This window comes from Hyperolius riggenbachi, chromosome 5, assembly GCF_040937935.1.
Source record: "Hyperolius riggenbachi isolate aHypRig1 chromosome 5, aHypRig1.pri, whole genome shotgun sequence".
Lineage (NCBI taxonomy): Eukaryota > Metazoa > Chordata > Amphibia > Anura > Hyperoliidae > Hyperolius > Hyperolius riggenbachi.
In genome coordinates this window covers 382,924,140-382,948,625 of record NC_090650.1, presented here as the reverse complement: position 1 = coordinate 382,948,625, position 24,486 = coordinate 382,924,140, and the positions used below count along the sequence as shown (strand labels likewise).

General features: G+C 46.5%; 2 protein-coding genes across 8 annotated transcripts in view; one reads left to right on the top strand and one right to left on the bottom strand.

Moving 5' to 3' along the window:
* The window catches only part of INTS8 (integrator complex subunit 8), a 70,393-nt gene extending 69,591 nt beyond the window's left edge, over positions 1–802 (top strand). The window contains exon 28 of the mRNA XM_068237681.1: positions 541–802. Within this exon, the coding sequence (XP_068093782.1) occupies positions 541–657 (117 nt within the window). The 3' untranslated portion in view covers positions 658–802. The remainder of the gene's footprint in view (positions 1–540) is intronic.
* CCNE2 (cyclin E2) lies at positions 708–23,670 on the bottom strand. Of its 7 annotated transcripts, none has more exons than XM_068237684.1 (12): positions 23,589–23,670; positions 15,145–15,179; positions 14,245–14,365; positions 13,615–13,674; positions 12,410–12,564; positions 11,067–11,202; positions 10,080–10,229; positions 8,982–9,077; positions 8,757–8,891; positions 8,457–8,568; positions 7,353–7,510; positions 708–4,763 (listed from the first exon to the last, which is right to left on the bottom strand). In XM_068237684.1, the coding sequence occupies exons 2-12, from the start codon at positions 15,156–15,158 to the stop codon at positions 4,650–4,652; spliced, it is 1,251 nt and encodes a 416-aa protein (XP_068093785.1). In that variant the 5' UTR covers positions 15,159–15,179; positions 23,589–23,670; the 3' UTR covers positions 708–4,649. The 7 variants fall into 7 exon arrangements, with proteins under 7 accessions (XP_068093785.1, XP_068093786.1, XP_068093787.1 ...); XM_068237685.1 differs by having other exon boundaries at positions 23,580–23,644; XM_068237686.1 differs by lacking the exon at positions 23,589–23,670 and adding an exon at positions 21,743–23,561.
* Between the last annotated feature and the right edge of the window lie 816 nt (positions 23,671–24,486).

Here is a 24,486-nt window from a genome sequence, read left to right as displayed (position 1 = left end):
GATGCATATCCTAGTGCCCTCCTCAGTAAGCCAAATAGAACAAGTGCTTGACCAAAATAGTCACACTATCATTTAACATTTGTGGGGCGTGGTCAGGGAGGCATTTGTTGCTAGGCCAATTACGGTGGCCACTAATGGTCCAATTTCTGGCAAAAAAAAAAATCATTCAACCAATCAAATTCTGATCCGATTGGTTGAAAATAATCTCAGTTTGATGGGCACAATCGATTATGAACGATTATAAAAATAGTCGTCTGATTGGATTTTGGTCAAACCAAAATTTGGATTTTTTTTTGATTGGTTGATAGGAAGCAAAGATTGGTTTGCCGATGGTGTAGTGAGCGATTTTTCTTCCGATCAGAATTTGATCACTCGAACAATTTTTCGCTAGAAATTGGACCATTAGTGGCCACCTTTAGATTCCATGCTGAAATCGAACTGCAGTGTATTGGCAGGTAATAGATCTTTCTGATCAAATAAAGATTTTGTGATTTATCTTGCCTTTTTGGTAATAATGCACAGATCTCTTCTTCCATCCAGATTAAAGCCATTGGCCAACCAGAACTGAACACCAGTAACCCAGAGGAGGTGCTGCAGCTGGCTGCACAGAGGCGGAAGAAGACCTTTCTACAAGCAATGGCCAAGCTCTATTTCTAAATCCCCCACAAGCCCCACCCCCTTCCCATGTACATAAATTAGTAACAGTGTAAATATTAACTGGTTTATTTTTTACATATTTACATTTTGTAAAACATTTCATGCTGAGATAATATACAATTCAAACTTTACAAAAATGTACAAATTGTTTTTCTTTATAAAACAAACAGTGGTGTAAAAAAATGGAATACAAGTGTTGAATAGCCTCAAGTACCACCCTGTACAGTACAAGCAGAGTCTATAGGTTACCTGTCCAATACAAAATAGAAATAACTATAAAACAGAATGAGCAGCTTCACATTTCAGAACACACTGCAATGAGCTTTCACAGTACGTAAGAAAAGCACCAAGTGTGACAAAGTAATACTTACAAAAGGCATTTCATACTCAAGCCAGCCTTTGTTTTGGGATGTTGGACGTTTCGACTTTCAAGAGAAAGTCACTTCATATCCCAAGAAAATAAAAATATACCTCTTGCCCAAGCGTCTTAGGGCACTAGTCTAGTTTAGGGGACCCAGCAGAAATTCCGCTAATGATTGGGCAGACAGCCCTCTTCTCAAACCATTAGGTTTCAGATAGTAAGCATAGTTTACTACAACCTATCTGGCCAGTCGGAACACTTTGTGCTGTAGAAGATGCTGTGATTGGAGAACTGTTCCCTATGAGGTTTCCTGCTGGATCCCCAAAGCTAGACTAGCATCCATCCTAAGTGCACAGCAGGCTTTGTTAAGATAGGCAAAACAGCCTCACTAAGACATGCATGCATGAACTGCGACAAGGAGCCAGCCCTATGGGCTATACAATAGATCAGGATTTATTGCGGTGTATGTCCCTAATGTTCACTTCCTGTTTTCAGTAACCAGGTCTCAACATGGGCATAGCAATAAAACACCACCAAGGCTGTAAACCTTCCTACATTACCAAGTGTCTTATTGCCATCTGTACCCAATGGAGACATTTCAAATCAGACCCGTTCTCTGTGACAGTGTCACAAAAGGCAGGAAGAGAGGAGACATCACTGCAGACACCAATAAAAATCTGGCAGAGGTTTGTCAATTAAGCATCCCACGACCGTTCATACAGTAGTTTCATTTCCAAATTAAAGATTGACATCCAACCCCTGATAGTACTCACTGTATAAAATATACAGGACTATATTACATCTTCAGTAGCTGATCTGAAACTTGTAATGATGGGGTTAAGGGGTGGGGCTAGAAAGTGTGAGAAATAGCTGCTGCCCAGAGATCTCATTGGAAACAATCAGTGCAGAGATCAGTGAAGAGCTACAGGGGAGGGGCATATAAACTATATCCTCCTTCCTCAGAATAAGGCAACGGTGACTGGACACTTGCATCTGTACAAGTTCTCAGTCATTTTTGACTAGAAAACATTCTTAGGGGCTAAAGATAATGTCTTTGGAAGTTCTGAGTTAAAAGGCACTACCAACCTATTAAAGTACAGGTGACATTAACACCAACAAAGAAACCTGCGTTATAAAAAGGGTAAAACAACCAACCAGAGGTATACAAGTGAACTGATTCTAACAGCAGTGATGAAACATACAAGACACTGCATTCTGGGAGTAATGGCAAGGCTGCATGCTGGGATACAGTCCATTTCCCAGATAGATGTTAGGAGGGTTACCTTAACCCAGTAAGCGGTACTGATACCATAAATAAACAAATGCTGCCCAGATCCAGTTTTAGATGTCCAGTACCTGCATGTTTCCCCAACCGCCAGCCACTACTGGAGTCCCTAGTAATCTGTATGAGCAAACACTGCCAACTACCTTCACCTGGCAGAAGAGAAGACACGCCGGGACTGAGCACTATGGAGGCTGCCAACAACTTTACAACAAATTTGCTAGTGTGAAAGGTTCTGGTCCTGGAAGCCGTATGCAGATCTGCATATTCAGTGCAGGAGAAGTAAAGATAACAGTGTAATAAGTTAGAGCTAGCCTATGAAATGCCATTTCTGGCTTGCATGCAGTTTGTAATTAGGCTAATGGAATTCACTTCCTGATAGTTTTGACTGATGCAAATTGTATAGTCTAAATCGGGCCAAAGCCAGAATCCTTATAAGCTAATACTAGGTACACAAGATGCAATTTCCCATTCGATTGACAGATTGAATCAGTAATTTCCCACATGTCCAGTCGGCTCCCAAATCGATAACGGGATTGATTTTTCAGATCAGTGCTGCACAAAAAAAAAAAAAACAATCCTTATCAGGAGCAGATGGAACATTTTAGAAATTATCGATTTGATCCGATGGGAAATTGCATAGTGTGTACCTAGCACAACTGACCAGCTATCTAGCTGGCTATCACACTCTTATACTTGTTCCACCAATCATCACAGCCAGAAAACATCCCAGCAAAATATTAAGCAGATCGGCCATTGCAGCTCTAAATCTACCTTTCCTGCAAGGTTCAGCCTATGCTAAATACAGGCGCACACAATGGCAGTTACCACTCCTGACACTCCCTCCCCCTCAGAGTTGTGTGCAGATAGCTAGATGAAGTGTTCCACCCCTGAAATGTCCAGGCCTTGCAAGGTCAGGCATTGCTTTGTAAAGGCGGATTTATCTGCCCACAGCCAGGAAGTGATCTGATTACATAGGCAGTTTCTGGAGATCTCCCAAGGACGGTGGACACAGATAAAGGGGGAGGGGGGGGGGGAGGCGGGGGTCAGGGATCTTCTAGTGGCAGCTTTCTAATAGGGTTGCTTTGTTTTCATTTGTAGTAAAATGCAGCAGATTTGCATTGGAGAATTCCCCCTAATGTAGCACAAACCACCATACAGATGGTTGTCCACACTTCAGCGGTGAGTGTCACGACCATCATCCTTCCGTGGCAACCGGCCCTAATCTATATCTCTGCGCAAGATTGTGGCTGAAAAGTGGACCTGTTTGGTTCTGGAAGTTGAGTAAGCTAGCCATACACTATTCAATTCATTCAATTTTAGCAATCGTCACTAACCAAATTAAACAAAAAATTCTCAGAACAATCATGTTGATTGTTAATTAGAAATACCACTGCACTTTTGAGACTGAACTTTTCCCGTTCAAAACCCCACTGTACTGCTGTGCATCTGGCAGTATAGCCTCAAGACCACATAGCTTCCTATAGCAGAGTGTGGTCTTTCAGTTGCCATGAACTACTAGTCTGCATCCTCATGTAGATGCATGTTCTGCTGCAATGCTGGGAAATGGAGTCGTAGCATCTATTCTTGCTGCTCTGTCACATGGTCATGGCTGATCCACACACTCACAAAAAGACATCCAAAAGGCACTGGTAAGATCTGACCCATTTAAAGCACTTCTTACACAACATTTATAGGCACTGGTCTCTGTTTTCTGACAGAACTTCCCTCAATGTTGGGATCAGTTAGAGATTTCACACATAAAAAAAGCTGCAATCCTTTCTAATTCACATCAGACTTAAAAATGTTCCCTCTGCCCTCGTGTTCTGGGCATGCGACTTATGATAAGCACCTACAGCCAGTAAAACAAGTACTACGTTAGGTACCGGCAGTAGCAGTCTCCATGTTGCCCTGACGATAGATGTACGTTAAGGCAAGCATTCCACATGTATACATACACTCACAAATTACATTTCCATATATTACAAGTCTCCTTAGGAGGAAGAATACTGAATGGCCAAACCAGCCAAGTAAAGCAGTAAAAATTATATCCATAAAAGCTGTTCTAGTCATAGAAAAATAACTTTTGTAGATCTGCAAGCTGCCTGTGCAAAGTCTAGAGATCCAGGTCCCCACAGGACTGAGGGGAGGGGCAATAAATAAGTTAGTCAGTTACATACAAGAGCACCAAGGCAGGAGTGCAAGAGAACCAGGATGGGGCAGAAAGGTGTTGGGCTGAACAAAAGAACACGTTACAGCATCAAGTACATCCCTCCAGCTCCGGCAACAGGAGATCCGGAGAGAACTCCGTGACATCACACCAAGTAAAACATCTCCATGGAAACCGCATCATAAAATATGAGTCTTTTCGGTACTCTTGGGAGGAGTTAAAATGCCAGCAACAGACACGGATGGAGACTGTTCTTCCAGCAACACTGTTTCAGGCGTCACATTCACGTCATCCTAAAAGGGAGAGAACAAAATTCAGTCATCAGAATGCTTTACTTTATACCAGCAGATACTACATTCATTAGACAATCTACTCATTCATATGAAGGTCTGGTGGGATCTGAACAATGATCTTGCCAATCTAGACAGATATACTCCACAATCTGCATGCAGTCAGAGCTGGTTCACACTGGGGAGCTGTAACAAGGTATTCCTATGGGACCATTCACACGACAGCGTCTGCTATTTGCACAAGTCTCCAATGTGCTGCATGCAGCATTCCTGCCAGGATCGCCATGCGAGTCTCATTCCCCGGGCAAGAATTGTCCCAAAAAATAAAAATTACGCCATAAAACCTGCAATCCCACTCAGTATTCATAGCAGCTGTATTACTTATAGAAAGGTTTGTGGATAATGGTAACTGAATTAAGCTACTTTTTCTAAAACTTAATCAATGCTGTTTATTGTTTTAGGTTAATACCAATTATTTGATAAAAAAATTTTTTTATTTAATGCAATAGTGACAACATTCACCGTAGCACTGTACAGATTACAAAGTATAACGTTCCAATTCAAGTTTACAGCCAGCTAGGAATTCGTAAAAAAAACCTGAATGTAGGGCAAAGTTGTGCATCTCTTTTCTGGTCTAGCATTGTACTGTATTGTGCTGCAGATATCAGTATGGACAACCCACATATTTCCTCTTCCTGCAAAGGCAGTCAGCTGCACAGAGCATTACCACTGCTTATTTGTACGCATGCACAAAGCAAGCTCTAAACTGCCCAATCCCTATGGAGTGTGAGCATTTCATTACAGTAATATATCAAGGTACACAGGATGAAAGAATATGTGCAGTTACTGCCAATATGTAGTGCAGCGCTGAGAAGCACTGCTTAAGTCTCAGCAAAGAGTGTCACTGTAACAAGGGTGTATTTAGCTACACAAGGGAAGATCGCTTGCGCAAAGAGCCTGAGTGTCGGTGTCAGACTTTTCCCCACCAATGTCTGTAAAAGACTTTACAATGCATGGCCTGTTCAGTACAACTAATCAAAGTTGCTTCGTAGGACATTTGTCGCTCGTGTCAAGCTACCAGACTTCTCATTACAGCTTAACTACTGTTTATTCCTATAAATCATTGTGTAGAAAGAAATAAAAAGCACACAACTTGGAACAGCATCAGTCCAGGGACAACTGACCAGACAGAAGCCACTAAACTGATCGTCTGAGGTCTGTAGAATGCTTGTACAATCTTCTACGTGGCAATTTTTTTTTAACAGTCTTCACAATTTAAAACAATGGCAATTGTTAGGGAAGCGTAAACCTGTATTTGATTCAATATGAAAACCATTACAGTCTACGCTGAACAGCTTTAACCTCCCTGGCGTTCAATTTCCCCAGGATTTCTGTGCAAAGTGATCCAATTAATTTTCATAACCTTTTTTTCCTGTAACTTGCCAAAATGTGTCAACCAAGGGTCTGGTATACAGTGCAGGAGAGTAATGATGTGTATACATGCCAACTGTTCACAATATCTTTTGTATTGAAGTGTATAACCGTCAATACTGCTAGAGCGTTAAGGCCTGTTTATTAGAGTCACTTAAAAACTTGCCCTTTACATTTCCCATTGCTTTTTACCAGCACAACTTATACCACATGTGGGTGTAAATACCTTTATTAAAACACACACACACACACACACACACACACACACACACACACACACACACACACACACACACACACACACACACACACACACACACACACACACACACACACACACACACACACACACACACACACACACACACACACACACACACACCATTCCAACCAGCTGTAGAACCCCCCCCCAGTGCAAGAACAGCTTGCACCCCTACAGACATGCCTGCCCCTTCACAATGGAAGATACGCAGGCTGCAGGTTCAGGATAACCATTTCCTGCAAGAATTTTAGCCGCTTGTCCTTCTGCTCCAGCCATTTAGAACTTTATTAAGAGCTGTTAGCAGGGGCGGAACAGGTTATTATAATAGACAAAAGTGTCAGTTTGTAGAATAAACAGAATTTAGGCAAAGCAACCCTTTAAGATGTTTATTTTCCCCAACTGGGATTATTTTCCCCAACTGGGATAAGAAAATGTGGATTACTCTTCCCAGTCTAGGTGAAGGAAAAAAGAAAAAAAAACCGGGGGGGGGGGGGGGGGGAATGGGAGATGGGGACGGACAGGGAGTCAGATAAAAGACAAAAACAAAAGTGTTGGGGGAAACTCTATATCATGCCATTTTTTTTTCACTGGTCAACAGAGCTTCATTCCCCTTACCCCTCACAGAGGGCAAAAACTATACAATTCATGAACTAACATAGCCCATCTGCATGTGCGTGTCCAAGTCCACCCTCTATAAGGCCCTTTTACTGCATCTGAAGAACAGTTGGAAAGTAGCAGCAGAACTACAGGCTGTCGCTTTGGCCAGAGGGTCACATTCAAGGCTCTAGATCACCACTAGAGGTTACGGTGTTGCACTGCAGAGGGAGTGGCGGGGCAGCACCGACGTTGCCATGAGAGTCGGCATAGGCTATGACCGAGCGCGGCATCTCTACACGTACCAGCATATCCAGGTAGTTGGTATGCGTCTGGATGTTGTGAAGGTCATCCTTTGCAACCTTCTTAAAGATCTTCAGCTTCACAGGTGGGTTTGCTTGAACCACTCTCACAAAAGGAACCATCCAGCGGACGCATTTTGCAATGTCCTCCCAGTTCAGTCCTGACATTAGTAAATAAAAAAAAAATGGAAATTATGCTAAAGAGGTCACTAAAAAAAAAATAAGTAAATTCATAGTCCGACAAAAACACACTGGCAATGAATCTGTAGTATAAAAACTAGCATGCGGGTAAGACCACCACATTAGGCTGAGGCTTAAAAAAAAAAAAAAAAAAAAAAAAAGGAACCTAAAGTGAGATGGATTTGGAGGCTGACAGGTCTACAAAATCGTATAGGAGGCTTCCCACTGCCTTATTTCCAAAGATTACTGACGAGTGCTTGCCGGTAATCTCATCAGGGCCACACTCCAATGCTAGGAGCAGTAAGTCGGAGAAGCTCACATGGCTCCATTCAGCTGGAGTGTTTTGGGCAGCAGCGGAAGACAGTGTGGGAAACCTTCCTCTCCTTCGGCAAGTATGGGTTTATGAACCAGAGCTTTGGGTCGGGTTCTTTAATCCTGCAATAAATCTGCAGTGTCTCTACTTCCTGCTTTCATGGAAGCAGACATAGGGTTAACATCCTGTGTTTACAAATTAGCTGCTCTGTGTGGCAGAGGAGATTCCTGAGCAGACATAGCTGAGAGGTCAAATTACACTTGTGATTAGGCACAGATCAGGAGGAACTAGACAGGCTAAACTTTCTAAATACATACAGGGTGGATTTCTCTAGGTTCGCCTTATGTCCTGTGCAAGAGTTCAGGTCCACGTTAAACATTAACTACTTCTAATACTCTAAGCCATAAACCCTGAACAAGCATGCAGATCCAGTGTTTGCAAAAAATGTAACTAGATCAGCCACACACGCGTTTCAGGCGTGCAATTCAGAAACCACTGCAGCCAAAGAGATCAGCAGGGCTGCCAGGCAACCAGTATGGTTTTAAAAGGAAATATACTGCAGCCTCCCAATCCCTCTTACTTCAAGTGTGCTTAAAACTAACAGGAAGTCTTACCTGTACATTTGGCTACTACTTCCATAGAGGTATAATGAAAGAGAGCCGAGGCAGCCAGGATCCGGTACCCAAAATCCAATGCGGTTATATGAAGCACGCATAAATCCAGAAGCTGCAATAATGAAGAAGAAATACAGTCACAGTCTAATCTGCAGAACATATTGTGCTCATCAAACTATCGCCTAAACCAGCAGCAGCACTGGGCCAGAGACACACTGCCATTTCCAGGAAGTGAGACAGATGTATACAGCAGTCCAGCAAAGTGGGATTCTCTTGTAACACACACAGAACTTGCATTACCTGTGCTATCTGTATGAATTGTTCCTGAGAGTATTGAGGTAACAGCAGCTTTGGAGCCTCCTTGAGGGATGACACCTGTAGGTAAAGGTTTAGCCACGCTATAGCAGTCACGGGGCTCAGCTCCCAATTCAGCGCCTGTAACAAAAGGAAAACAAAAAATTGTAAGTCACAAACACAAGTAACCATTCCCAGCCGCCCCAAATCATCAATTCAACGGCAACGTACCTTTAACACAACCAGCTCCATGGTCATAATCTCGTCTTCATTGCAAGCGCCGTCTGTCACATAGGCAAATTCGTGGAGCTTCGGAGGATAGATTTCCTGGAAAGGGAGGAGAAAGTTAAGATTCATTTTGTGCAAAAAACGAAGCTTGGGGCCCATCAGACGAGAAGACATGCTCCATTCAATTCCTTGCAAGGCTTCTAATGCTGAACCTAGGGAGGGATCACACTTGCATCTGCAGGAATCACAGACCATTCCCTGCAAGCGTTTTCCCACACAATAGTGCATTTTAACTTGCATTTATTTTTTTACAGAAGCCATTATTTCAATGCAAAAAACACATGGGTAGAGCAAGTTGTATTTTTTTTTCAACCCAAGTGAACTCACATATGCCTTTGTAAAGTGCAGCATTATGATACGATTCCACATGCATTTTCTGTATGCAGCAAAACGTGGGGTGGGGGGGCGGGGAGTAGTTTCAGCAAAACACTGCAAGAGATCTAATTATCTTTCCTTCAGTAATGCCTAGTACACACGCACTACAGCAGCCAACGACGGGTCTGTCGGCACCTCCCGCTGGGCGGGTTTTCAGCAGACTAGTGCGTGTACGAACTGTCGGCGGACTGATAAGGCTGTTCCTGAACGATCCGCCCAGCGGATCATTCAGGAACAGCCTTATCAGTCCACCGACAGTGCATACACACGCACTACGGTCTGCTGAAAACCCGCCCAGCAGGAGGTGCCGACGGACCAGTCGTTGGCTGCTGTAGTGCGTGTGTACGCACTTTACGATTTTCTGTAACGTACTGGTAGAGAGACTGGTCATTATCTCTGGTGCATTGTCTTCTGGTTATCTCCTGCTGAGTAGAACAATGCCTAATTGCTAGGCAGATAGATGGTTAGATAATTTGCAACAGGTTGGAAATTACCTGGCAGGTAAATCTAACAGAAAATTGTATGGTGTGTACCTAGCATAACGGTACTGTTTACATGACCCCACTGGCTACACCAGAAAGCTTTGCTTCCACAACAATACAGCCAGGAAACCCAAGGCTTGCCATAGCGAATACAGCAAGGACGTGGACTGGAATTGGCTCTTACCTCTATTTTAGAAGCAATGAAGAGGCACGAGACACCGATGAGCTGCAGCATGCCTTTAGTGATCGTATTCGTTTGTTTCAGCATGAATCGGTCAAAAAAGTCCTGAGCAAGATACGTGGTCTCTCTGTGCAGAGAATAGACTTCAGACACCTGAAAAAAGCAGAGACCATCATGGAACGTGCGCAGAATCCAAACATGCTAAAAACAGTGACATGACAAGTAGAGGGCATTTTAAACCAGAACTCCAAGAGGAAGGACAAGCGAGACTAAAGTCACATACACAATGCGAGATACAAATCTTCAGAAAATGATCAATCTGCAAATTATAAAATGTGTAGACCTCCAACGATAGCGACAAAAGGATTGTCTCAAATCCATCCGAGCAGATATGTTCTGCTGCCAACGGTGTGTGTGAGAGAGAGTTAGATATTTCTTAACCCTCATGCGAACAGCGCCAGCATGGGAAATAGACTACAAAAAGCTCTTGGGTCTTTTGCATGAACTGACCGTTTACATGTGTGCAGCATAGTTCGAACCACCCGTTCAAACCTTCCTGCCAAACTAAGGCCTCTTTCCCACAGACTTGAGCAAGCAGTTACCAGGCAGCAACGAGCAGTTACCAGGCAGCAGTGAGTAGTTGTGAGAGTTTTAGATGCCCGTTTCCAGGCTCTCCTGCTGATCCCCATGTTTAATGCTTTCAGCCACTCACCCATAACGAATATGAACATAAAGATGCTGTGGTTAAAGGCTGGCCATATTAGCCACACGCTTATGTCAGGTGCGCAATTTAAACACTACTGCAGCTGAGGGGATCAGTAGAACAGCCAAGAAATATGGCAACCTCTCCATCTCTCCCACTACAGGATCTTTCATCCAGAGAAAAAAGGACAATCAACTCTCACCGCAACCAATATTTCCCTCTAGTCATTTGCTTGAGAAACAATACTAACCCCATTATACAGACACAGATCCTGCACAAACCCTTACCTCCATTAGCCAATCCAACAGTATTGAGCGCATATCAGAGGTTAATAAGGCATGTCGCACTAGCATTTTACTGGAATGGACATATTTGTTCTCTTTCGCAAGAAGTTTCATCCAAACGTCCTTAGCGTTACCCCAGCTGCAAAGAGGAAGAGCAAAATACTGTTAGGGAAAAAAAAGCAACCTGAAGAATTCCATACGTGGCATCAGATAAAATACTAACATGATGTTCTAAAGGTGGCCATACACAACATTTGTTCTCATTTAATTAGATTCATCTGCTGGGAATAGATTCCCCAAAATATCAAATCTGTTTTTGATCAATTTTCAAATGGATTACCTGCTGGAATCTATGGGAAATTGATGTGCAGTGTGTGGTAGGGAATCTTTTTTAAGGGCTCGTTTCCACTAGTGCGGCGTGCGTCTCGTAGACGCACGCCGGCACTGAGCGGGTGGGCGGGATCGCAGGCGATTCCCATCAGCCGTGCCATGCACGGCTATGGGAATCGCAGCCTCCGCCGCGAATTCTGTGGGGGTTTCCGGCCGAATCGCTACTGCAAGCGATTCGGCCGGCGGCGCCGTTGTCCCCTATGGCAGAGTTTCCCCGCGCGATTTGCCTGCGGGGAAACTCTGCGGATTCGCGGCCGTTTCCGCGAGAGTGGAAACGGGCCCTAAGAAAAGAAAAATTTCGATCATTTTTGAACATTAGGTGGAAATCTATAAACCTATGGCTTAAGACATACTTGCAGGTATCCATACAAGAGGTCTCTTAAAAGCAGACCTGATCAGTTCCAATCTGTCAGTCATCTCTTCAACGCCAATCTGATCTGCTTTACACAATTCATTAAAAAGTGTATGAAAAAAAAAAAAAAAAAAAAAAATGTAGCCATGGCGGGTAGAGCGACAGTTATTTTTTATTTTATTTAAGCCAGAAAAGTCTTAATGTGGAGAACAGATTACTTCGATTGCAGAGAATTATTTCTATAAAAATTGGGCCACGAACAACCTGAAAAGCTCAGCATCCTACAGCTTCTAAACAAGATGGATTTTTGGAACAGAAAAAGTTCTAGAACAGAAACAATGCAAAGGCCCATACAACTGTTTTATGTTGAATTTTATTGTACAGATCATAAAATGTACCTTTTAGCAGCACTGTGTATGAACAATTTTAGTAATTTAACAGGAGGATGGGAGCTGCCGTGAAGATTTAAACGCAGTTTATAACTGGTTTTAAAAGAGCAGATAAGGTCAAGCCACATCACCCCACCCACCCAAACCCTTCAGTTAAAGGTAACCAGGATGTAAAGCCTAATAATTGCAAGGTATGCTTTGCTGTAACTACCCACCTAATCTCCGGTAATGGAGAGACGTTTATAAAAAGGTTCTGAAATCTGTAATGCGTGAATCTTGAGACATTTGGAGAAACGGGAGACTCCTTATCCGGTGTTTCAATAAGAACGCATGGCGTGACCACCCCGGCTGTTATCTGCGACCAGCAACCCTGCAGAACACAACATAAGCCATCAGTGACAAAGAAAAGAATATCACAGCTAGAAAAACTACCCCAATAAGACCCACCACCACATAGCTTTATACGCCAATAAGGTCCACCTCATCAGATTCTTTAAGGAAATATGAGATCTACTCACCTGGGGCTTACTCCAGCCCCTGAAAGGCTAGGTATCCCTCACCGCCGCTCTGATCCAGGCCGGTCTCCCCTCCGTAACAGCCGCCGGCCTCTGCACATGCGCGAGCCCGCACTGCTCACGTAGAAGTGCTGCACACAAAGCTCCCAGCTACGCGAGTACAGCCGTGCATACGCAGAGCTCACCGGGTCAGAGACTGCTACAGAGGGGACACCGGGAGATTGGCCTGGATCGTAGCTGCGGTGAGGGACACATAAGCTTCAAGGGGCTGGAGGAAGCCCCGGGTAGGTAAACGTCATTGTGGTAAAATTGCCCCATTTCCTTTAAAGAGAATCTGTATGGAAATAAAAGGCCACTATGGGTTAATCACCTCGGTAGGGAGAAGCCTCTGGATTCTAGTGAGACTTCCCTCTACAAGATGCACACATATGCAGTAGCGCCTGCAGCACGCTGGATATTTACCTTTGAGATCCAGCACAGGCACAATACCATCTGCCCCCCCCTCCCCCCCAGGGGTCTGTCGAAAATAACCAAGCCCGATTGCACCCCCGTGAAGTAGAGCAGACCCGATCAGACTCTGCCATTTCTGCCTCAACAGGGAGAAAAGGATACCGTGCCGGCGCAAAGGTAAATATTGCAGTCTGCTGCTGTCTGGGGTCCCAGCGCTGGATCCGTGCTGCACAGGAGGACGAGGGAAGCCTCATTAGGATCCAGAGGCTTCCCCCTCCCAAGGTAAGTACCCCCCTCTTTTTTTCTACTTACAGGTGTTCCTTGTAATAAACAGCCGTCTACAACACCAAAACAAACACTACCACCCAACCCGCTGCCATATCTACCCAGCAAGAGGTCCCCAAATACCTGATGTATGAAATAACGGATGCTGGTGCAGGCAAGCATCAACTTACCTGAATTTCATACTTTTGTTTCTTAGCTTCACGCTGGGATACTCCGGCAGGCTTCTGCTCCTGAAAAAACAGTGTCACAAGATTAAGCGAGAGGGCAGGTTGACAAGTTGTTTGTATACTTTGCTAAGTAAACACACCACTACTTCTTACTGGTAATTTTAACTCCCCCAGTTGACTTATTTAGAAGCTAATCAGCAATGGTGCAGTCTGGATTAACCATCAATTTCTGCTAGTTTGTTGTTGGCCTAAGTAAATGAATGACTTAAATTCACCAATAAAGACAGCTGCACTATGATTTCTCATCTTTCTAAAGCTAGATACACAAAAGGACCATGGACTCTGCAGAGAAGCCAACATGTGTACACAAACTTGCCCACAATCAGATTGGACGCCCAACCATCTTAAGTGAGTTTCCCCTCCTCACCCCGCCCACCAGAAGCCACTACGTCGTGCGCCACACTGTTGTCCTTCCTCCCCTGATAGAGGAGTTTGTCTGTACAGCACTTGGCCTGGGACCTGTCACCGGAGGGATCCAAGTCCTGGATCCTGCATCCAGCAGTAGTTCCTATGACATTCTACACAGCTCCAGCTGTCAGGAAGAATAGCAGAGATATACAAGCAGTAGCTTACCTCAGATTTTCGCTTTCTTACAGCGACCGCAGCAACACAAGCAATCGTAGACACTCGGGGGACAGTCGAAGGACAGGCGGCTTCTGCATCGGAGTTTCCATTTTTAGCTTGAAGACGTCCACTGCAAAAGTGAAATAAGCACATAAATAATAGAAGACACTATTTACCAAAATGTTCTAAATACCACTGACTGCGAAATATCTATGAGGCCTGGAACCTACTAGAGCATTATGGACTAAGGAGCGCTTTCCCCAAATGCTCTGCCAATGTAAATGGATGGGACTGATTCCACTAGAGCGATTGCGATTAGGGGGGGGGGGGGGGGGGGGGATGTAAAAAAAAAAAAACCGCAGAGCATGCAGCATTTTCGGAGCGTTTCCATTCTAATGAATTGTATAGAAGCAGGGAAATCGCTACCAAAAATCGCTTGCGAACCGCTACCACAAATCGCTAGCAGTCGTGATAGCGTTTTGCTCTTTGTAGTGGGTTCCAGGCCTCAGAGATATTCCGTTGGTGGAAAATGACAGAAATAAAATAACAGATTTTATAGAATACTAAAAATGTATATATAATATATCAGGACTACGGTGGTCCCTGGTCCCTCTTGTAGAGTCTGCCAGTGATCAGACTGGCAAAACATCTCAGCCAAACACAGGCTGAGGGCATTGTTCTCCCACTAGCCCCATGTGTGTCTTGTGCCATGCCATTGGCCCTCCTCCACAGCAACAGGAAGTGTCCCTAATCTGGACCCTAGTGACATCTGCACAGCATTGGGCCCTGAAACGGCACCTGAATGGAATCGCACCCAAATTCGGGTGAGTCTATACTTGCTAACTGAAACAGTCAAAACATTTTCCGGCCAGTAAAAACATTGTTGGGAAATAAAAAGTAAAATCTTACCTCCTTCTTGACATTATTCAAAAGTGACAAATGATCTGAAAAAGAAAAAATAATGATAAATTTAATATAAAATATAAACACGCTTACAGAGAACCTGTGACAAGGACCGCACCAAGATTTATATTGCTCTGGGGATTCCTCCAGCCCCCTGTAGTCCCTTGGCTCCCTCTGTGTCCATCTGGTCCCATTCCCCCCCACAGTAAGCGCCGGTATAGCCCCTATCTGAGCCAGTCGGGACAACCGTGCATACACTGCCATCCATGGCTGCACACCTTGTTGGTTGCGCTCTGTGCCTGCACCCTCAACTAACTGCGCAGAACGTTCTCGGCCATGGGAGGCTCTACCAAGGAGGTGCGTGGCCATGGCTCTGCAGTCATCCACAACTACTGGATGTGAGCGGACGCACACTTAGGGAGGCTGCGAGCTACAGGGGACTGGAGGAAGCCTCAGATAAGTATAAACCCTTATGCTGACTTCATCACAGGTTTACTTCCTAAAAAATCTATACAGTTCAAAAGCCTTGCCTCAATGAAAACAAGTATGCTTCACTGTTACTAGGTGCGTTTTGCAGTATGCATGCAGTATACCGCAGCACACGCGCTGCACTGTGAAGATCACAGAGGCAATGACATGCCACGTTGCAAAGCAGCCATTATGCTGCGATGCCCCAATGTGAAGTAGCTACAAATGCAGTTCTCCCTAGTAAGCCAATCGCTATCTGCTCCATTTCTCCTTGCAGCTGCAGGGGGCGCGGGTGAGTTCACACGACCGGCGAGTTTCAGCCACTCACATGCATCTCTGCTAGCGGGCAGAAATGAGTTTGGCATGGTCTCATGTTGGCATATCTTGAATCCCTTGGGGGATACAAAACTGCGACAAACACTGCTAGATGCAGCATTTTGGAAAGTGCCACCGGCCAAGGAGCTTGGCGGATACAGGCAGTTAGACGAATGCTTCCATTCATCTTAATACGGGATGCAGTGGATCCTGGCAGTAAACTAACTGGCCCTATTGGCTACAGCATAGCCAGCATATGGTACCCAGCAAAGAATGTGGCAGGGCACAGAGTTGGGCTTCCTGAAGCAAAACAGTACAGAACACACTGGGGAACAGTACAAAGCTGGATAGAGAGACACACTGAATTACAGGGTGAAGCAGGGTACAGGCATTACTGGGTAAAGCAGAGTATACTGAGGTATTACAGTATAAATGGGGTGCAGGGCACATTGGGTAAAGCAGGGCACACTGAGGCACCACGGGGCACACTGAGGCACTACAGGGCACACTGAGGCACTACAGGGCACACTGAGGCACTACAGGGCACACTGAGGCACTACAGGGCACACTGAGGCACTACAGGGCACACTGAGGCACTACAGGGCACACTGAGGCACTACAGGGCACACTGAGGCACTACAGGGTAATGCAGGGCACACTGAGGCACTACAGGGTAATGCAGGGCACACTGAGCCACTACAGGGTAATGCAGGGCACACTGAGCCACTACAGGGTAATGCAGGGCACACTGAGCCACTACAGGGTAATGCAGGGCACACTGAGCCACTACAGGGTAATGCAGGGCACACTGAGCCACTACAGGGTAATGCAGGGCACACTGAGCCACTACAGGGTAATGCAGGGCACACTGAGCCACTACAGGGTAATGCAGGGCACACTGAGCCACTACAGGGTAATGCAGGGCACACTGAGCCACTACAGGGTAATGCAGGGCACACTGAGCCACTACAGGGTAATGCAGGGCACACTGAGCCACTACAGGGTAATGCAGGGCACACTGAGCCACTACAGGGTAATGCAGGGCACACTGAGCCACTACAGGGTAATGCAGGGCACACTGAGCCACTACAGGGTAATGCAGGGCACACTGAGCCACTACAGGGTAATGCAGGGCACACTGAGCCACTACAGGGTAATGCAGGGCACACTGAGCCACTACAGGGTAATGCAGGGCACACTGAGCCACTACAGGGTAATGCAGGGCACACTGAGCCACTACAGGGTAATGCAGGGCACACTGAGCCACTACAGGGTAATGCAGGGCACACTGAGCCACTACAGGGTAATGCAGGGCACACTGAGCCACTACAGGGTAATGCAGGGCACACTGAGCCACTACAGGGTAATGCAGGGCACACTGAGCCACTACAGGGTAATGCAGGGCACACTGAGCCACTACAGGGTAATGCAGGGCACACTGAGCCACTACAGGGTAATGCAGGGCACACTGAGCCACTACAGGGTAATGCAGGGCACACTGAGCCACTACAGGGTAATGCAGGGCACACTGAGCCACTACAGGGTAATGCAGGGCACACTGAGCCACTACAGGGTAATGCAGGGCACACTGAGCCACTACAGGGTAATGCAGGGCACACTGAGCCACTACAGGGTAATGCAGGGCACACTGAGCCACTACAGGGTAATGCAGGGCACACTGAGCCACTACAGGGTAATGCAGGGCACACTGAGCCACTACAGGGTAATGCAGGGCACACTGAGCCACTACAGGGTAATGCAGGGCACACTGAGCCACTACAGGGTAATGCAGGGCACACTGAGCCACTACAGGGTAATGCAGGGCACACTGAGCCACTACAGGGTAATGCAGGGCACACTGAGCCACTACAGGGTAATGCAGGGCACACTGAGCCACTACAGGGTAATGCAGGGCACACTGAGCCACTACAGGGTAATGCAGGGCACACTGAGCCACTACAGGGTAATGCAGGGCACACTGAGCCACTACAGGGTAATGCAGGGCACACTGAGCCACTACAGGGTAATGCAGGGCACACTGAGCCACTACAGGGTAATGCAGGGCACACTGAGCCACTACAGGGTAATGCAGGGCACACTGAGCCACTACAGGGTAATGCAGGGCACACTGAGGCCATTGTAGTATAATTGGGATACAGAGCAGGGCACACAGGGTAAAGCTGGGTACACAGAGGCATTACAGTATAATCGGGGTACAGAGCAGGGCACACTGAGGCATTACAGTATAATCGGGGTACAGAGTGGTGGCAGCACAATACGGAACCCCAATCGGCCCCTCCCGCCATTACCCAGCAGGCTGCAGGTTTTAGGGTCGGGGGATTGGGGGTCCCCTCCTCGCACCCGCGATGGTCACACAGAGGCCCGGGCCACACAGGGGACGTTCCGCGCCAAATTAGAGAAACCGCCCGAACCGGCGGCCGCCCTCCTTCCCTCCAGAGCCGGAGAGTGGGGGCGGGTCACCCGCGGCACCTACACCCGAAACCTGGCAGATGGCGATTACCCGCCACATCTCTCTGCTCACACTTCCTGGCGGTGATCAGGCCAGTCCCCCCCCCCCCACCGATCACACAGACAACCCCCCCACCGATCACACAGACCCCCACTCCGATCACTCAGTACGGGAGGCCTCTCACCCCCAAGCCAGGCCAGCACCAGGGGGTCACTTACTGATCTCACTATAGGGGTGCTTATTAACCCCTCCACTGCTGCAAACTATTCACTTCCTCCTATGTACAATCTGTGCCCCCCTCCCCCACATCACACTCCTGTACCTCAAGCCTGGGGTCCCTCATGCCAATCTGGGGTGTCAGGAACCCCCTTAATGTCACCCCCCCATTACCATCCAGCAGCATCAGATCTCCACTCAGCACCCTCGAACACCACCACACCAATGTGGCTGTACCCCACCAATACAGGGGGGGGGGGGGGGGGGCAAATGAAAAAATAAGGTGCTTATTAACCCCTTCTGATCCTCAGTGATCCTCCTTGATACACCCACAAAATAAAGTAAGAAAAAATTAAAGTAATCAATGAAATTTGCAGCCAGGATCCATAGAGTAACCCTCACCCCATAAACTATATATTGTACCCTGAACCCAAAAGCACAATACTGGGGTGCAGCTGCAAGACAACCCCTCACTCTGCCCATTAACCCTCTCACTGCCCCCTCCATACTGTACAGCTGCAGAGCTCCAGAGCACCCCCACACTACCAATGTAGCTGTACCCCGCCAAAAATACAGGGGCCCAAAAGAAAGCTAAAGGGCCCACTAGCCTTAACCCCCTTCTGAACCTCAACAATCCACCCCCCCCCCCCCCCCCCCCCCAAAAAAAAAAAAAATTTCAGAAAAGAAAAAAAATCAAATGAAATTTGCAGCAAGGATCAATAGAATAACCCTCACCCCATATACCTATAGTGTACCCTGTACCCCCAGGACAATACTGGGGTGCAGCTGCAAGACGACCCCCCTCCCCCCATGCCTATTAACCCTCTCACCGCCAGAGGCGCAACACCTAGCCAAGCAGCAGAGAGAGAGCTCCCTCCAAAAAACATAATCAATATGAGATCTGCATCAGGCGCCAGAATCAATAGCCCCATCCGGCGACCCCCCAGGTCCCATCTGCACTGCCCCCCCCCCCCCCCCCCACCTATCATCAGTAATGGGGGGCAATCTGCAGAGGCTTAACCCATTCCCTGCCAGGAGTGCAGCACACAGCCCCTTCCCCCCCATAGGAAATCCATATGAAATATATACATATAGATGCATGTATATAGACTGTGATCGTGCAGGGGAGACCCAGCACTTCCCCCAACCTCGGTGTGCGGAATCGGGCGGGAGATACACCGGACACCCGCTAAAATCCACACAGATCCCCTATCCATCCTCCACAGATCCTGTCCCGGCCACGTAGCTGCAGATCAGTCTCCGGGCAGGGCATGGAGGTCCAGGGAAGGAGCGGGGCCAGAGCCTGGGAACTAGTCATCCCAGCAATTCAATGTCCCGCCAGCGCTAAACACTCACCGGGGAGAAGCAGCACCTCCTGCAGCAACAGCTATAGGCAGAGTACAGCTGATCCGCCGGCGCCAAGCCCCTTTTATGGGACTGGGGAGGGACTGCGCATGCGCCCCGCCCCCTGGCCCAGCTCCCACTACACAGGTTGCCCCCCCACTGCCGGGCTAGGCTGGGGGAGGGGGTGCATATCAATAGGAGCTCACCTACTACTGTATTCCTACACACAGCAGCAACAACAAGGCTCACAGGTGTTATGTGGTGGGGGAGGGATGAGGAGAGAGCCAGCAGCACCAACCTGAGAAAGTGTTTTGGGGTGTTTGATATATTATACTGTATGTGTGCATGCATACATATATAAACATATTACATGCATACATATATAAACATTCAGTGCTACTATTCAGAGTAGATGCATAGGTCAGGGCACATTTCAGATCTCAACTTTTCAATGGCATCAGAAATCAAGTTATGCTCACAGTGGGCATTGCATTCCCTGTAAAAGTGGCAACGCACATTATCTGCGCGCTGAAACTTATACAGCCAATGAAAAGCATGCTTCACATCAACGCAGGCATTCTGCAGTAAGGCACTGCATGCAGTGTGTTCGGATGCCGCAGATTGTTAAACCGCGTCACGCTGTGGATGTCACGTTACAGTACAACGTTCCACATTGTGGTCTTTATGTCGTAACACAACTGTAAACATAACCTAATGCTAGGAACACACAATGCAATTTCCCGTCCAATCGACGAGTATCGGGTGATTATTTCCAAAATGTCCTGTTTCCGAAACAAGAAAGTGATCAATTTTTGCAAAGTTATCAGAAAATTGATTCCTTTATCGGTCAGGAGCAGGTTGTACAAGTATACACAGTACAACTTCATGTCCGATCACACGTCGATCGGACTGGAAATTGCATTGTGTGTGTTGCATGCATTAGAGCCATTTTAAGCTAGTGCTACTAATATTCAAAAGCTTCCCTATGTACATACTGGTATGTAGAGGTGAGAATCTAATTGTAACACAATCTAAATAGCTAATTGAATTTTCCTTCAAAGGCAGACAGTTCCCAGGAGAACACCATTTGTTTTCAGTAGAAACAGTGGCAGCCATTTTATAGATTCACAGGATTGTAATGTAAATGTGAGTTCCCATGCTCAAGCAGCAGGCTTGATCCTCTGAGCTTACAGTCACTGCTCAGAGAATTTGTTGAAGTAATTCCACTAGTGCAACCACTCAACTGGCAACATTATGTAAAACCCTATTACACAGTACAGTAGATCAGTTTTTATTGATTACCTGCTGAGCTGATACTCTGGCTATACTGGCACAAGCTGCCCACAAACATACTAGCGCAGATATTTAGATATGATCGGACTATCCACGCAGCTGTGCTTTAGCAGGGACACTCTGGTCAAACACCCCTGTTGCGTCTATGAAAGAGGTTGTGGTGTTGAAGACAAGGGGTGCCTCATGACTGGAATGACAGTAGCAATCAGGGGAGGTTTTCCTATGTTGCCCTGACTGCAATTGAGCAATGTAAGCTAGCACCTGATAACATTGATTGCCCAATATCACTGAAAAAGTGGGGTTGGGCAACTAGTCAAGCCTGTGCAGGTACGATATATATGATAAAGAGTATGTTCGGCTATGTACACCGCCAATGAGTTCGGTGCCTTGGCCTTCCAGCAACTATAGGTACTCCTGAACCTGTAAGCCGGGAGCCATTCATTTATATGCTGTGGCCTAGTTTCTGTTACACCTCATGAACTGAAGGGTTTCACTCACTTGAGGCTAGGCTGTGGCCTAGTAGTATACCAAGACCTTGTGCATGCTTCCAGCATCCTAATGTACCCAACATGAGCCTCCGCTGTAACTCGCTAGCCAAACCTCCCATCTGCTGCAGGAGACTGCTGTTCTGTACTTTGAGAGACCCACACACCATTTTCTTGCAGGCTGAAATAGTTTGTGATCATTTTAGGCAACAACACGTAAGAGCAGGTAAAGTATGTGGAGGTTTAGTTTGAGCTTTAAGTACTGTCCTATGGAGAGGTGAGTAGAAGCGAAAGTCTTCCAACAGCACCCAGTACAAAGCAAACAGCCAAAATACCCAAATGCTTGTTATCCAGTTGCCAGACCCCAAATTACTTTTCAGAGTTGCAACGGCTTGGAGAGGGAATAGTAATTAACACCACCTGGAATTTATACAGCAGCAGAGTTAACCGTCATTCGGCTTACCTCGCCTCAAAATGATGGGCGGCGATAATACATGTACGCACCAATATGACAGAGACAGTGTTCAACAGCCAACATGCACCATTAGATCAATAGCCACCAGATTGTTTATGTGCTATGTTGTCCTGCTCCATGTTAGAATCTGGTCTGATATAATTTACAGCCACTAGCTTTGTCCTTTTCAATGCACAACAAAGCTAGTGTACCAATCAAACATCAGCCGAGAACAGGCCTCCTCAGTCAAGATTTTCATCAGACCCGGCGTTTATATTGTAGCCAATGTCTGGTTTATTCCTGGTCCCAAAGGGATTCCACTGTACATACAGATTCCTGGCCAACCTTTTGGGCAATCGCCAAATGCACACGTGTATGAAAACGCTGATTTTTACTTCCAGCAAGTTTCTTACTTCTGCCACTCTAATCAATCGGCCATCCACACGACATGACATTGCAATTGCCGTTATTTACTACTGCATCCAATTGCTTAACCGCTGAAATAAAAATTGATTTCTGATCATGTGACAGGAGAATACACATCCAATGAGGCAGGGGTCATGCTTGTTGAAATCGCAGGCCTTTGCCACAATGCGAAAAAATGTTTTGTTTGCGGTCCTGCTGCGTTCTCAGGAGCCATCTGCAATTCTGTATAGCATTTAAAAACAGATACAACCTGTACAACTTTTTTGCACAACGCATGTGATAACAAAATTCACTGAAACAAAAATGCCTGCGTTCAATCGCAGATGTGCAGCGATTTGCTGCACATAACCGTGGCAGCAAGACGCTTGTGAAAAATCGTCTGTGTTTGCCACAGACACAAGTGTGATCCCTTCTTTAAAGGATAACAAATTTCATAGGGTCATAATTACAAGAACATTTTATGTATAACTGTGTCTGTCCCTAATGGAGCCAGAGGACATCAACTACTTCCTGTGATAACAGGAAGCCAGAAAATCTCTAAGAAAACTGTCACAAATAATAAAACTCAAAAGTATTTGTAAGCCTCCATACCATATGGTAATCTAATAATTGCACGTGATTGCGTGGCCACGTGCCTTTCTCACCCCCCCACGGGCGGGCATGGAGGAGTGCAGCAGACAAAGGTAGCACGGTGCAGCTGCTGCTCATCTATAGGGTTTGCTATCAGCCACTCTCTGCATGGCATTGCATGCATATTATACGCATATAGCACGGGGGACAAGCTATGTATATGAAATGTATGAGTGACGTGGCTGCAACATCCCAGAATATGTCTGCCTCGTCCTGCTGATGTGATCAGGCGGCTTCCTGTACTCTCGCGCGTCTGCACAGGGCGCCTCTCTCCCCTCCCCGCTCATCGGGCTGCTATAGAGCAGGGGGGGACGGAGATACAGCGGGCTCCGCAACTCACAGCGCCCACCTCGCCCCCCTTTGTTCGCGCAGAGCGGGGGGGGACGCCGGGTGAACCCGCTCTTTTCTGTCAGCCGTCACGCGTTCAAATTTCCCGCTAGATTGCAGCTGGTGCGAGAGGCCACGCCCCTCGGCGAGAATTTGCCGGCAAGGCCGACCAATCGCGGGAGAGAGAGTCAGTACAACGTGGCCAGCTGGCGAATGTCAACAGAGGCAGCACATGGCCGGGGAGGAGGGGCGGGGCCGTCTGGCTGTCAGTGGAGAGAGCGCGAGCTGTCTGACTGGCTGCCGGAGCAGCGTGTGTGTCTTCTAAGCTGACAGCAGGGGGAGGCCTGCCAAAGGCAAACACTACATGGATTTCCTCTGCAGCCACTGCTTCTGGAGGCAGCACAACTTCCAGCACATTACAGGACATCTGAAATGAGAAGGATAAATAGGCTGCCATATTTATTTACATCAGAAGGGAGAAGTATAAGGAGGCTGCCATATTTACTTACTAACTTTTAAAGGGAATCGGAGTATGTTGATTGACACCAGACTTTAGTTTATGTGATACAACAATGGAAATGTTTTTGTTACTTTTGTGCCATTGAAAACTGAAAAATGCGATTTTTTTTTTTTTTAAAAGGAATCTGAATAAGGAGGCTTTCATATTTATTTACTTTTAAAGGGAATCTGAAGTGAAAAGGATAAGGAGGATGCCATATTTATTTACTGTTAAACAATAGCAGTCCTGCTGATCATTCTGGCTAGTGTCTGAATCCCACACCAGAAATAAGCATGCAACTAATCTTGTCAGATTTTTGTCCGAAATATCTGATCTGTGTGTTTGTCCAGACTCCAGAGTCTCTGGCTTAGGCTGTGTTCCCACTGGAGCAGAGAACGTACATTTTTTTCGTATGTTCTCC

Excerpts from the sequence above, each read along its gene's own strand:
- CCNE2 (XM_068237684.1), bottom strand. Across the intron at positions 11,203-12,409 it reads TCTCCATTACCGGAGATTAG|CTGGGGTAACGCTAAGGACG; the intron begins GTGGGTAGTTAC and ends TCCTCTTTGCAG. Across the intron at positions 10,230-11,066 it reads TGTTGGATTGGCTAATGGAG|GTGTCTGAAGTCTATTCTCT; the intron begins GTAAGGGTTTGT and ends TGCTTTTTTCAG.